Here is a 15,868-nt window from a genome sequence, read left to right on the forward strand (position 1 = left end):
TTTGTGGTTACAAAATTAATTATACCATCACTTCCACACATACTCTTGATGCTGCAAAGGAAGAGCAGCAAGAGGATCGTATTTCAAAGACTTTGGTTGTATGTCATCCTGTTTAGATCTGTAAAAGCGACTGAAAGTATCTCAGAAATTATGCAAACAGTATTTTTGCAGTTCAGCTAAATGCGTTTGAGATTGTGCAGTATAATCAAACTAACATGGACAGACATTTGCACACACAGCACACACAACCATCAAATTAAACCTCCCAGCTTTCTTTTTTTCTCTTTTTTTAGAAAATACTGTGATATTTTATTAAAAATGTTGCAGAAAAAGTTTATACATGTGTCCAGCCAGAAATATCTCTATTATCACTTAAGGCAAAACCGCAAACAAATATAAGACAAACTAAGGATTTTAAAACTCTACATTAAAACCCTTGTTATCATGACTGGTTTAGGGAACAAATGGCAAGAATATATCTTTTATAGAATTTACAAATGTAGCTTAAAATCTTCTGGATGTATTTCCATTTTTTTTTCATAATAGGATGCAAAACGGAACGAGAGTTAATGGTTACTTCTGTTGTAATTTTATAATAATTAATATCATTAATATTTACACTCATTCACTTGCTTTTGTAACCCAAAATATCACAAGCCTGGCACAATACTTTACATATTGCTAGCATATGACAATTTGAAATATCTAACATATATTTCTTTACAAACATATCCAACTAATATTGATACAAAAAAATCACTGCCTTTTTTATTTCTAAATAATACATTGCTGGTCACATTGTAAGCTCAGGCAGTGCTGAGATTGCAAGACAGAAAAAGCCCACAAAGAAAACTATTAGAAGCATAACAGGATGACAGCAGGTGATGGGATCAAGTCAGTCCTCATTCTCAGAGATGAGACGTGTCTGAAAATGGAGAGTAAAGCTCTTCCAGGACATGCAATGTCTAAAGAGTGGAAACAAAGCAAATGTACGAGACAGTATGAGATGACCTGCAGACACAGAATGTGCAACTCTCCAAGGATGGGATTGTGTTCGCATTTTGGTCGTTCTGTGAAAAAATGAATGCAACACGGGCTGTAATCAGAAAAAGAATGAACGGTGTTTGAATATATTTACACGCATCTAAACAGAAAGCACAAGCTGGAAAAACCCAAAAGATCTCAGCCAAAATAAAAACAATAATAGGAGGAGCTCCTTTAATATAATTTTTTCTTTTTTAAAGTTTTAAATTTCCACGCACAACTATATACCTTTTTTTCTTTTTCTTTCTTTTTTCTTTTTTACAAAGTTTTCATAAATACATTTCAGGCTGGGGTGTAGAATTCTGTGCCCAAGTCAGGTGTCCGATGCATGAAGTATCATGAAAAGATGATGTTCCAGATGTTTAATTGTTGCTTTTCAACAACTGATGCCACTGACCTCCTTCTGTTGCCTATATTCATGGCACAAAAGCGTCTGCAAAGGCTTCTTTTGTCCCACAGAAACAGTTCATTTTCTGTTGTAAGAATATTAACAGTCATCCCCTGGTTGCCTTGTCTTTTGGTAAAACTCCTCAAAACCTTCCATGAAGCTTAGCTCCAAATAGAGTTATGACTATAGTAACATTCACTTTGAATATTTTCAATTTAAACTGTATATACTTTCAAGAAGGCATGGTAGCAAAATAACATCTGCTGAGTCTGTGCTTCACACAGTTTTATCTTGTCATATTTGCCTTGCGAGGTTATTGGCTGATCCAGAGGGAATCAAGCGTCATCCTTTTCCAGCGGAGCTATACCCTTGTGGTGGAGTGGCCGTGGGGTAAGTTGGTACTGTTCTGGCTGCCACCGAATGTATTGAAGTTGTGCAGAGGCTGCATGCCAGCCAGAGAGTTGGGGATCATGGTGATGGTGCTGGGCGTCATCAAGGGTATGTCGTCAGGCGACCGGCGCAGGGTGAGGGTGTAGTCGGGCGGGCACGTGAGACGCAGTGTGTCATGGGTCTGCATCGACTCGCACTCGTGGTGGTGCTCATGCTCCAGCTGCTGCTGCTTCATCTGCAGAGACATCAGCTCCTCACTCTGCAGGTGAGCCACGTCGTTGGCTGTGGAAGGTGTGTTGGTTGGAGCAGAGTTGCGTTGTGGGGTGGGGACACGGCGATTCGACTCGTGCCTTCTCTTGTCTTTCTTGTAGTAGAGTGCAGCGAAGGCGAGGATGTTCAGAAAAAGCAGGGATGCTCCAACTGCGATGGTGACGCTGAGCTCAGTAGAGTAGTCCCTTTTAGTCTCAATTACCACGGTTGACTCATCGGTCAGGTCACCACTCTTGTGCTGGTCGGTTGTCTGTTTGGTGTTGGCAGGTGGGACCCCTGGGTGACGGGTGGTAGATGGCCAGTTGTTTTTGCCAGGGAACCGTTTGGTGTAAGGGTAGGGGGTGGTGTCCTGTGGAGGTATCTTGGTGGTGGTGGAGACATATTGAAAGAATTCATTAATGTTATGGAGATGCGGAACTAATTCTAACCAGAAAGCAACCTTGGTCGCACGGTAGTGGTCTCGCACTCGTGGTTTGAGGCCAATGTGAAGGTAGAGTTGGTCTTTGGGGTTGTACTTAGTCCAGGCTACCTCCTCAAAGCGGTTGGGTTTTGTATGGATGAACTTTGTATCCTGTGGAACTGGTTGATTTGGATCCCTGAAAGCAGAAGAGACCAAAATCAAAGACATGTAATCAAATGACTAAACTGCTTTCATGTACCTTTGGCATATATTTCTGGACAATTTAAATACGTACAGATTAACAAAAAGTTCTTACTCCCAACTCGTCAAATGTAGCAGCTTGGTCAGTGGCTTCATGCTTTAAACTATAATGTTCTACCCCTTTAGTGTCAGTTTTGCACATTAAAGGCTTTGCAGTCAAGTTTGCGATTGTACATAGGCAACATCGATTCAGACTTTCAAAATAAAGCTTGCTGACAAACAGTTCACATATTATGACAAACTATGCCTTTTGGACTGTTGTGACCATTTGTGAAATGGTCATACTTTGGTGGGGTTAAGGCCACAAAATAACTTGGTTAAGTTTAGGAAAAGATGATCCTAACTTTTCATAACTATGTCATTTTATTTATGCTAGATAGCTTAATTACATAACATAAAAACAACAAAAACAAACCACTCTTCCCAATTGGTCACACAAAGGACTCAGACCAACAGTGTATGACCTGTCCAACCTTCCTGACCACCCTGTGAGTCTTATGGGTCCCACTCTTTATGATGCTGAACTAGAGGGGCACTTAGAGAAATGATGATAGAGTGGTAACTACAGCATTAGACTAAGAAGGATAGGGCCACTGAGTGACAAGTGAAAACAAGGAGTGAAAACAGGCTAAGTATCTCCAAACCCATTTTGACACAGTTACATTACGAGACAATAAATATATAAATAAATAACATAACCTAATGATCATATTTAAATTAGCTTTATACATTTTTTTCCACCACTGCATGTTGAAACAGATGAGAGAGTCTAGAGTCAAAGCCTTCCTTGTATTTTTCCACCCCCTTTGTTAAGGCTCAAGCTACACGTTTCTAGGTGACTCACAATTTGAATGCACAAGCTGACAGAATGTCCTGTGTCCTTTATAAACGAATGAAACGTTTCCAGGTCTGTTGTCACATTTTCTTAATACTCAGTCTCACCTGGGGTGTTATTTTTTTGTAGTTTGGAAAAGAGCTGCCTCTCTAGTGACTTTGTGGAAGCATTTCATTAATTTTGGAGAGGTGAGGGGGAGTGAAGGCTAGACAACAACCTTGGATAAGACACACTGGAGTGTTTGTGTATCTGTGTGTGTGTGTGTGCGGTTGTGTATCTGTGTGTGTGTGTGTGTGTGTGTGTGTGTGTGGTGGGCAGGCTGTATATCTAGATACTTAATAGGAAGGAGTCATTTAGAGTCATGCATTGCACTTTGGGGATGACCAAGGGACACTGACAAACTCCAGCTACTGTATTAGTGACAACAGGTCAGGGTTAGGTGTGTTTGTGCATTTTGTGGACGAAAAGGTCCTGAGTGGTTATGAATACATGTGTACACTTGAAGATGTGTGTGTATACATGTGTATGGAAGGTATGTGTATCTCCAATGTGTAAAATATAGCAGCCTGGACAGCAGGCATACACTTCTAAATTTGACCCCAAATTTGTTATCGTGCATCCCAAATGTACTTTAATTGAAACAGAAAATGCAAAGCTGCTGAGCTCAAACATCCCTTTAGGCTTCATGTTTGAAAGGATGTCATGTCAGACTAGAGATCAGTGTCATAAGCAATTAACAGATCCATAGATCAGGGAACATTGTGAGCCAAACCTTTGGTTCTTATGCAGGATAATCATCTGGAGTGAAGCAATGCATCAAGTCAGAGGAATAAACTTGGTTAAGACTCCTGCAGAGTCATCACATCTGAACCCTATAGAATCTGTTTGGTGGGTGTTGTTGGTTTGAAAGGATCATAACTGCACACAAACTAGAAGTTTTTAGACGTCTTTTTGGGAGCCGTAGCTGACCAGAGAGTTGTGAAACAATGTAATCACAGAAAGGGACGCAGTCATAGAGAGAAGTAAATCAGCAAATGCATCAACAGACCTCCACACACGCACCATCTGCTCGTGCTTCTTTGTAACTGCCTATTTTTGAATTACCACATTGAAATTGTTGTTCGTTTTTTCAAGTGAGCCACATGCCCGCTGCTTATTTGCTAAAGTAAATACATGGTTGCATTTTATAGTACTTTTATCCAAAATTTCAGCAATGTGCCTCTCACTTGCCCATTCATTCACACACAGACACACACCAATGGCCCATTGCTCAAGGATGACATGACATGGAGACACAGCCTTCATCTGAAACAAACAATTACTGACTCCATTGCTCTTGAAAATGTTCTCTGCATTCACTGCATTTAAAAAGTAATGCCAGTAGTACCAGAAAACCAATTATTAAATACTTCAATGGTAACCTGGAGTGAATCATGCTCAGGCTTGCTCTATAATCCGCTCTTATGCAAATGTTTCAGTGTGTCAGCTGGCTGTAATGACCATCTTACACAGACCCATCTAATGCCCATGACACATATTACCTAACGTTCTTTTTACTGTGGGAGGATTCATATGGGACAACTAAGAAGATATCAACTCTGAACTACATTTTGCCCAATTTGAGTAATTTTCAAATAGTTCCAGGAACTTTTTCAAGAATCAAGCTCAGGATGTAAAAAAGGAACTAAAAGTACCATTTGAGCATTCATGCTCTTTCAAACTGCATCCGCAAGTTCAACTGATTATGCAAATGTGTCAGAAAATGAATACAAAATGATACCTGCCTTATTTTGACACATTACTTTATGTATGTATATTTTTCCATAATTACATAAACTGGCCTTAAAGTAAATCAATTAAGTAACTAACATAGATAAAGGCAGCATGGGATATTTAAGAATAGCCACCTGTCGATTTCACACTCAAAACAATTACGGGGCAGTCTTTGGTGTTGTTGCTGCTAGCGAGGGAGCTTTTGACCTGGACATGCTGGGGTGTGCTTGGTTAGTATGCTTAGATTATGATATAGATATGCTTAGAACTTAGATATATCTGCAACACAATATAACAATCATAATATCCAGAAAGTTATTTCTTTGCATTGTGGTTTTCAAATAAAATTCTAAGATATTGCACCTGTAAGTTTTATTTTATGCTGTAATATGGAAAGTTGTAAACTGTCTCTGTAAAGGGGCAATGCGTAAGATTATAGAACCTGTTGAATTCATATGTTAAACAAATAGGGGGCAGCATATCACTGATGAAACCGCTAACTGCTGCTTACTGTAATTGTCATTAGCAAGTAAGCTCAATTAACTCTGCAGCTGGTGGGCATTTTAGCCCTCTCCGTAGATCCAGAGCTCAGGGGTACTGTTGGTATTTTTACTATCAGACCATCAGCTCTGAAGGTACAAATTAGCTAGGGGCAAGCTGGTTAGCATGCTAACTTCAACAGATATATCTGCAACAACTGTTTTATTAAAGACTATGGTATAATTGAAATGTGTCATGGGATAACTTTTGTCTTGAATTGGTAAAATTGACCCAATCCAAGTCTTTCAGATCACAACTTTCACACACTCACTATGTTATTGTTGAGCCAAGTAATGTGGCTGGCTTGCTGTCTGTAGATCACTTGGCCTGATTTTCATTTTGAGTAGAATTATATCCAATAATATGCTGTTTTAAATAAACAGCTCATCTCATTCACACATTTATCTACAACACTCATGGTGTAAACGCAGGCTCTTCCCAACCATTTGCTGCCATGCTGAGGTCTCTCAGAGAGGAAGTCATTATCTTCACTGTCTTTCCTTTCAGAAAGCGACAAAGTCAGTGCCAGTGAACCAACTCTGTGATGTCAATTACACAACATTTATCTAAAGTTTGCTAATGTAAGCTGCCTTAAGCTGCCAGTCATACCAGACCAAATAAGGCTTTAACCCCTGAGTGTGTGTGTGTGTATATATATATATATATATATATATATATATACATATATATATATATATATATATATATATATATAGATATATATATATATACATGCTATCGCTAATCCATGCTAGTGATGGTCTTTTTTTGAAAAAAAACGAGAACGTTAGACAAGATGAAAAAACTGACTGGACGTGGGCCCTTTTTTGTCTGTTTTAATGGTGTTTGTTTGTCGATATTTCTGACTTTGTTCTTCTGCAGGGTCTAAATCTGCACATGGAGTTGTACTTTGAAAATGTTTGGATGCTGGCAATATATCAGATTACATGCAGCTTCCTTTGGAGCCAAACTGCTTTTTTCCCATAGTTCCCAGTCGTACTTCCAAAGACCTGTAAACACGCTTTATTCAAAATCAGCATAGTCAACCTTTATAGCAGACAGTAAACTGCTTTAATTCATAGAAGCAATTCTGCGGTCATCCAACTTTCCAAAAGATGAGTGAGCTCATTTATTTTGTGTTGTGTTACGTTGAATCTGTAATTGTAACAGTAATAAACAGTTTGAGCATTAAAGCAGGAACAAAACAGAAAGGACAAACATTTGTCACCATCAATGCTGACATTAATTATAATTAAGTGAATTTTGCTAATATGGACCCCAGGAAGATAAGTCATCCCCATGGGAACAGCTACAGGGGATCATTTAAAGGTCACCTGTGCCATTCCCCTAATGTGGTTCCCTCATAAAAAAGGCTGTACTCAGCCATTATGCAAGGTCTGCCCTCCAACTGGTGGCTACATATGGAACCATACATAAGGCACTGCCAGCATGTGGTGGGCCTGTCATCTTAATACCAACATATGTTGAAACAATATGTCACTCCTCTCCCACTGTATTTGCTCAAAGAATTAGATAAATAAATAAAAAAAGGCAACGCTCAAAGCCTTCCAAGCTCACTGAACTGCAAAATGCATGCTTTGTTTGCATGTGCTTCAACAAAGCATCCAATCTGGTGCTAAGTACAGTGACTCTTGCCATAAGTGTACATGCTTAATCTGTACATCTCTCAGTCAGACAGGTGTATGAAAACTGAAATTTCACAGTCGCCAGAGTGGTGGAACAGATGCTCCCCTGTACTCGGATGAGCTGTAATGTGTTCAGTGTTACCTTGTACTTAACTGACACAAGAGCAGCCTTTAAAGGTCCCAAATGTAAGATTTAGGGATACATATTGGCAGGAATGGAATTTAAATCAGCTATCTTACCTGGAACTCAGAATAGTGTCTTTGTTACCTATTAATGAGAGCTTTACATCTACAATGGTAGCCCCCGATGGAAAAATCAAACACTGTTGGGCTTTCAGGCACTTAAAGACCACCATGGTTCTCATGCATGCTAGAAAACTCCACAGTATAACTGACAGCTGACTCAATGTTGTCTGTTAACAGCAAAAGATACAATACACCAGTGTTTTTCAATTCTGGTCTTAGAGGCCAACGCCCTGCATGAGCCCTCCCTGCCCCAGCATGGCTGATTCAAATGAATGGGTCATTATGTGGCGTCAGTAGAGCTTGATGAAGAGATGGTCAGTTGAATCAGGTGTGTTGGAACAGGAAAACATCTAATGCCCATTTTCCATCACATCTGCCTGCCTGGCTCTACTCGTTTTTCTTGGCACTGCTGGAGCTATTTCACCACAACATGGCTACCTGCTTGATGTTGTGTCTTACACCAATGATGCGCTTGTCCAGATCCCTGCAGTACTATCGAAGAATCAGTGCTAACAGAGTGGCTCCACTAATTCAGTTACAAACACATATACTTTTCATTTAAAAGCTTTTATTATGGCACAGCTTTACATTAAATTGGCTGCCTTCGCAAGATGTGAACCAAGGTTGCCTCAACTCGCCGCAGTAAAACTGGTGATAGAAGAGCAAATCAGTGCAGCTCGGTTTGACTCGGAGCAGCCAAAATTGCTAGTGGAAAAGTGGCATAAAACATGCAGTAGAGGGGGCCCCGGGAGTCTTTCTGAGACCTTTCAATTTTCATTTGACCTAATGGCTCGAATTTCTTTAGATGTAGTCATGCTGCAGTGTTTGTGAAGCCCAGAGGAATTTTACCCTACCACTGGAGGAAGATTGGACTGACAAAAGTACAGTCACCACTCTCTTTTTCCTCAGTGAATAAAAACTAAACAATAATGTGAAAGACATCTGAGCTAATTAATGTCGATCATTGAGCCCTCCCTGACAGAGTTGGAGGTAGAGTGGGTTAATAAGGGCCGAGCAGCTCATTTTTGCAGCCAGAATAAAATGTGACAGTTTACATTGCTGCAAACCACAGATATATTGAAATTGTATGTGCTATAGGTACCATATTCACATTTTTACAATATGTATGACATTTACATGAGCTGACTTCCAAATCAGGAAGTGGACTGGGATGGTGGTGGCTTGACAGCTAGGCAAGAAGGCTGCCAAGCAAGTGTGTGTAGTCCAAGATGTTTCAACATTTGTAACACATGATGGGACATTTTCCTGCTGTGTTCATGGCAACTAAAGTGGGTGTTTTGAATGAGACAAATGGTCATTTTTAGTTGTTTTGTGATGTCAAAACAGGATATTTTTCATGGGACAATGGTAAATTTTGAGGCATGCAACAAAGCAGATATTTTTAGCAAGACATCACGACATGTCCTGTCCAGGTATATTAAACCATGTGGTTTTTCATGCCTAAACCCAACCAGACAATATGTATGCAATTATTGCAACATTAAATTGAAAAATAAATCTGAAGAATCATGAACTTGGAAGATTAGGAATGCGAAGATTCAACATATCCATGGTTTGCAGGATGGTACATTTTCAATAGTAATTCTGGCTGATTGGGTTATATTTGTGCCCCTTGGTCTTCTATTTCTAAAGTCCCTGCAGTATTTAGCACTGTCTGCTTTGACTTTCAAAATTGTTTTGTTCCCATTTGTTCCATTGACTGCCCTGGTGTCACCCATTACCATCAAAGTATGGCATACTTGTATATTATGGCTTTTATATAGAAATGGTGTTATGTTTAAACATTTTAAATATGCCGGTTGAAACACAAATAACAATTCATTAATCATTTACGTGTTGAAGAAATTCCTCTGTTTCCAAATCAAGCCACCAAAGGCTTGAAAGAATAATGACAGCAACACACATACCCAGCCCGTACATACAAGCAGCTGCATTCGGTCGTATTGTGTGTACATCTAAACTGCCATATTCTTGTGCTCTGACATCAAGACGATTCAAAGCATCAGTGTGCACTACTTCACAACAGGAGACTTTGCAAAGAGTGTGGCAGAGCTGTTGAAAAATGGCCACACTCCCAGTGACAAATTTTGCTTTCAGTCACTGCTTTATTATAAGCACAGTGAAAAGAGGAGCGAGAGAAAAGAGCCATCCCAAAATACCTATAAGGCAGCCAATCTCCTGCTGAGCATCAGCTGGATAGAGGCCAAACAGAGGGGAGTGAACTATGAAGCTGATCAAGACTCTATTTATTCACCTTAAAGTGAATTTTCAGTATGACTAGGCTGCAAGCACCCTGATACCTAATCTCAAGGTGCGTGAAACAAAAACGTGATCCAAATATAAACAGCAGGCAAATCCTCTCATCAAATCTAGCACTACCACAGCACCAGAGGGGATTTGACTTGTTGTATTAACCTCCACTTGATCTCTTTGACTGTTAAGTTAATCATTAATACTCTAATCAGAAATAAAGTTTTTTGTTTATACCGTATCCCAAATCTATCTTTGCAGTATCAAATATGTATTCTCTGGCGGTTTTAAAGGTCATTTTAACTGTAAGCATAGTTGAACAGACAACACGGACCCATTCCCTTTATTCACAGGCATATGACATTGTCACTACATGCTGGGTATGCTACTTTCAGAAGTGACACTTTTCAGATGCTCTCAATTGGCAGATTAATGGTTCTGTATCTGATCAGATAAAATTAGATAAAACTGTTTGTTTTTTTTCATAATGAAAGTATTTGTGTTTGTTCATAGGTCATCAACATAGTGTACACAATGTACCAAAACTACTGCTAATCAACCAGACATGTGATTCAAGTCACGAGGTCCAAGTTTCAAGCAACTCCAAAGTCATTTTTTTTCTAGAACGAGACCCATCAAGTTAAAGGTAAAGTCATGTCGTGTCCTTGGTTAGGGCAAATCTAATTCTAAATCAGGTTAAACTAAAAACATAAAATGTACACTAAACAAGTCATCTTGTCTCAAGTCAAGTCATAAGGCTTAAACTTCCAGGTCCAATTCTGTGAAATCATGTTGCAAGAAATGGAAACAGTGTCCTGAGTGGACTTGAGTACAAAAGTTCAAAATATGTATTAATTTGGTCACTCCTGTTGTTTTTCCATATTCAATTACTATGAATGTTGAATTTTTTAGATTTATATGTACAGTTCCTATTATGCTTTGTGGCAAATTGGCATCTTTTCTTAAAGCTTTTCAGACTTAGGAAAATCTACAGCATGTAAAGTATTAGTGTATTATCTACCTGTGGTTTGTGTTTGACATTTCATGGACCACCTGTCTGTTAAACATGACCACGCAATAACTGGTGTTCCTCCTCCTCAATCAGGGAAAACAACAGAATAGCCAGAAATATGCAAACAGGGCATAAAGCCTATTTGAATTTAATTATTTTCTCAGCCCATGTTCTGTTGTCAGCTTGGTTCACTAGGTTGAGAGCATTGTGTTTTCCATGACCTTATGGATGAATAAATTCAACCTTGAATATTGCATGTTTAGACAACAATCACTGGATTGCTTTTGATTCTAAAGAAACATCAAAACATGATTATCACGAGGCAAGGTCTGAGATTATGAAGAGCACTCTTTAATATAATTTTTAAGCACATAACGGCCGTTTACTCTCAATGGACAGTGCAAATAGCAGGAAGTATTTGACTGAGTGAGTACTGTAGGTATATTGGGTGCAATTTTAGATACCAAAGTGAGTAAAGGTATATCATTTACTGTCAGAACAGATTCTCATAAGAAAGATGTCCTAACATGAATCGATATTCAGGGAAACCCAAAGAAAGGAAAGGACAACAGAGGGGAGTACTCACCCTGTTTTAGCAAAGTTAGTCCAGTAGGTCATGACCACAGCACTCAGCATCACGTCATTCTTGGAGAAGTTGCAGTTGAAGAGATCTGTCGGGCCGATCATGGGGATTCCAAATACATATGGTACTTCATCACCGTGGGCCGAGTCGGCCCAGCTAGGCTTCATGTCGCTCTGACAGTGGTGGTAGAAAGCGTAGAAATAGGTAGGTGAGCCATATTGGGCATGGAGATCAGCTGTGGCCACTGCTGGCGCCACCCACTGGTGGTCAGTGAACAGAGCCACTAGGGTCTTGCGCCGTGTCTCCGGGTTCTCCTTGTCCGCCCAGTCCGTGTACATGAATTTGATGGTCTCGCGCAGGGTGTCCTTGCCCTCCGGATAGCCATAGAGATGGTCCACAAAATCCGACACAGCAAAGTCAAAATCATTGGCAGACACACCATCCTCACTATCCACAATGCCATCCACAAACTTAAACCCCTCGCCCTGGTTGACCCCCAGCATGATGTCATAGTTGAGGAACTCCCCCTGCTCCATGAGGATCTGAGGGTCATCCGGAATGACATCGCCATCAATCACAGGCCCAAAGGCGATGTGGTACTTTGCGGGTGTGATGTACTGTTCAATCAGCTCTTTGTAATTCTTGTTCTGCAGGCACTCCACCAGGTCAATGGTGTCCAGCATGTTGCAGCCCACCTTCTCAGCCAGGGCACGCGTGTACTTGGCAGGCTGGTAGTTGACTGCCCAGCTGGACAGAGCTGTGCCACTCTGGATGATGGCTTTCTGGAACAGATCTGAGATTAGAGCTGGTATTAGTGAAACAGAAATACACACACAAGCGCACACAAATGGTGGCAGCGAAGAGTTCATACTTGATAATTAGGTGAAATGCAGCAAATGTTAGCTTTAGTTAAAAACATGAAAGAGGGAGCCATGTTTCTCTTCCTGATACAGATGTCAAACTCAAACTAATGTCATCTGCCTACACTGAGCACTACTACTGATGTGATACCAGTGACGTTATTTCCTTCAAATTTGAAGTTCATCCAAAAACACAAGTCTAAGCGATTTTTAAATTCTAAGTTTCAGAATTGTTTTAATCATTAAAATTATGAAATAAAAGGTCTTTGGGGAAATATCAGAAATGTTCCTTTTTGTCTCTCTGCCTCTGAGGAGGCATTTCTGTGTCTCGGTTTGATTGAAAGTTAAGCCCTGACAGGCTCAGTTCCAACGGTCAATCAGAGAAACAATGTAAACAGAGTTGTGCTGTAGCTTACAAGCTACTGAAGCACATACTGTACAGAAAATGCCATTATACTGTTATGATAAAATTCACTGGTGTGTATTTACCTGGATTGTTAGTCATCAGTATTAATTTATTTTGTACAATTCAAGAATCTTAAAGTTCTGTGTGGCTCTGTTTACCTAGCAAATGTCAAGATGTTAAGAACTGATTAGCTGAATTTGGGTAGGCTCATCTCATTTCACCTCTGTGTAATATAAATATTCAGTATTCACCTCATATTTCTATATTTCATATTTGAAATTATCTATTATTTTTCTCTTTTCAGTTTTACCCTGCAACAGTAGCTTTATACAATAATGGGACATTGCAGCAAATTAGTGGCCTATAGAGATCCATTTAATGGAGTCCAACAAATCACTAATTTCTAGTTAAATTAACCAATTACATTGAGAGAAGCCCAGTCAAACTTAGAATTCTGAAGCTCTGTCTTTTGTCTTTTTTCACGCTCGCACAAATAAACATTACAAAGCATTAAAAGGGTGATTCAGAATATTGACGGTACATCTTTGTGTCCCTGATGAGCAAAGCGAAACATAAAAAGTATTTGCTGTTCATATAGAAACAACACCTTAGGCAATTCCCACATCCTGGAACACGGCTTCACAGACTGCCAATCAGCAAGTAGGCCACAATACACTAGAACATTAGAGTTACGTGCTTTTTTTTTGTTTCAGAGTGTGCTATTTATACTTATGTAAACACGTCGGTGGTGACTCAACCAGGCCGACTTGAAAAGTATGTTTTGAGCACACAGCAGACATCCTCCACTAGGCCTGGTTAGCGGTACAAGCTTTTACTGCTGCCGCTGTGAGTCAGATGTGGAGCTTCAGTTAAACCTCAAGTCAGATGTAACTTCAAAACTATACTTACAGAGTGACTGGAGGTTTTTTTTTATGACCTTGGTATGTTTGCTGATGCACAAACTGATCGTACTACTGTGTTCATGGCAGCTTTACAACAACCGACCTCCGATAGCGACTGCAAAAAGGAGCATTACCTTTCTTGGTGATGTATTATACATCACCAAGAATGCTTGGCAGGGCAGAGAGTGTTTGTTGACTCTCTCTCAGCCATGATTTCCATCCATCAGAACATGAGGACTTTTATCTAAATGTAAAGTAAGCCATTCCTAACCCCTCAAGTACACGATGAACAAAATGAAACAGACCTAATAACAGCATGAGAAGACAAAAAGAAAACAGCAAGTCTTCCTCACTTTGATTGTCTATAAGGTAAACCCCAATGGATTTCTACCAGCAAGACAAAAAGGTTGATTTTGTGAGAAGGTGCATGTTTCACAAAATCTGTATTTGTCTCACACAGAGAGAGAAATGGTCTGAGAACTGCAGCAGCACTTTCTGAAAGCCAGTCCTCCAAATCCTGCTTGTTTTTTCCCTGACAGATGGCTGGCTGTATACATTTGAGTTGCACGAAGCTATTCATTTGTGCAAACCAGGAGCTGGGAAAAAATAAAAAGTCATTCTGGCTTGCTTAGTTATAATCTCCATTAATAATACATGTAAATAAAAATGTAAATACAGTATGATAATCCAGAATCTGTTCCCATTCAACTCTTCTCCTCTAATGCTTTTAGACTAAGGCGGCATACACACTTGAATGAACACATATTTTGGTAGGTGTTCTCTGCATGTGGTGATGAAATATGATGGGTAATCTGTTGACACAAAAGGCTATTTGTATAACTAATGCGACTGAACTGATTCAGTGAATTCTTCTTGCACAGGTGGTGTTTTGTTGTGGTGCTTCTGGTCTATCTGCTTGTGATTTTTATTTACATTTTTGCCACACATTTCATTTTTGTTATGCCCTGTATCCAAACACTGCATGACAAATCAGGAATCTCACTGATGCTACACTAGGCAAAAAAAAAATTGGGACCGAAATACCCTAAAAATCCAAAGCAAGAGCAAATCTGCAGCATAGTTATTGGCCCCTAAATTCTGTAATATGAGCTGTCATGGCTGTTTTTTTATAGAATCAAAACAGGTTCAAACACAGGTCAAGACTAAGAAAAAAAAAAAAAAAAAGGTGCTAACTAAGAAGGAAACATCTTTCTGCTCACAGCTTACTGGCATATGCAACATGTGATAGCAGGTCGCATAATGATGATTCAGCTTGTATTTACAGCTGTACTAGCTTTGGGCTCAAGACATAAAGTTCCTGAGCACGGAAAGGGAAAATTATCGGATCATTTATTTTGAAAGGAAATATTCCCATGGGTGTTCAATTGTGCTCCGACTATTGAACAGCAGTCCATCCATTAGATTGTAGCTTGTGTTGCTCTGTTGTGTTTTTCCCTGAAGGGGTTCCTTCCTCGTTCGCATGATTTTACAAATTATATATCATTGTGGTTTTCTGAATACATACTTCCTCCTGATGGGGGGGTCACTACTAGGGTTGGGCTGACGGTTTGACATAAAGATGAATTTTACCAGTAGATGGCGAAAGTGACTCAGCCGCTCCTGGGTATAACATAGGGATTCTCAGTGAATGAGAATATAGATGCACCACCATCCATCAGAACAACTGTAACACATTGTATTTTTATGTCTCTCAACAACCAGTCAACTTCAAATGCAAATGCAGCAGCTCGTCAATTCTGCGATTTAAGGACTAGTTGAGAATGAATCACAATTTCTTTTGTATTGCCCTTATTATGGTGAGTCTTTTTATTGTGTTAAGTTTTCCCCTTCTTCGGATCAAGGCTCTGAGGAAGGACAGATGATTTTGTTTCTCACACAGCCCGCTGAGGCAACGTGATTGTGGGTTATGCAACATAAATAAAATTGATTTGATTTGATTTAGCATGCACACATAGTCCAGGAGCTCAGATTACAAGCACACAGAGCGGGAGTGTGACGTCGTCGTCTGTTCAGGACGCCA

The 15,868-nt window shown here is 39.7% G+C and overlaps 1 protein-coding gene across 2 annotated transcripts in view; it reads right to left on the reverse strand.

Moving 5' to 3' along the window:
- Nucleotides 1-251: 251 nt before the first annotated feature.
- nlgn4xa (neuroligin 4 X-linked a) overlaps nt 252-15,868 on the reverse strand; it is a 111,070-nt gene continuing 95,453 nt past the window's right edge. For both annotated transcript variants that reach the window (XM_030410141.1, XM_030410142.1), the window contains 2 exons: nt 11,663-12,452; nt 252-2,688 (listed from right to left, as the gene is read on the reverse strand). In XM_030410141.1, coding sequence (XP_030266001.1) covers nt 1,794-2,688; nt 11,663-12,452 — 1,685 coding nt within the window. In that variant the 3' untranslated portion in view covers nt 252-1,793. The remainder of the gene's footprint in view (nt 2,689-11,662; nt 12,453-15,868) is intronic.

Source organism: Sparus aurata, chromosome 24, assembly GCF_900880675.1.
Source record: "Sparus aurata chromosome 24, fSpaAur1.1, whole genome shotgun sequence".
NCBI lineage: Eukaryota > Metazoa > Chordata > Actinopteri > Spariformes > Sparidae > Sparus > Sparus aurata.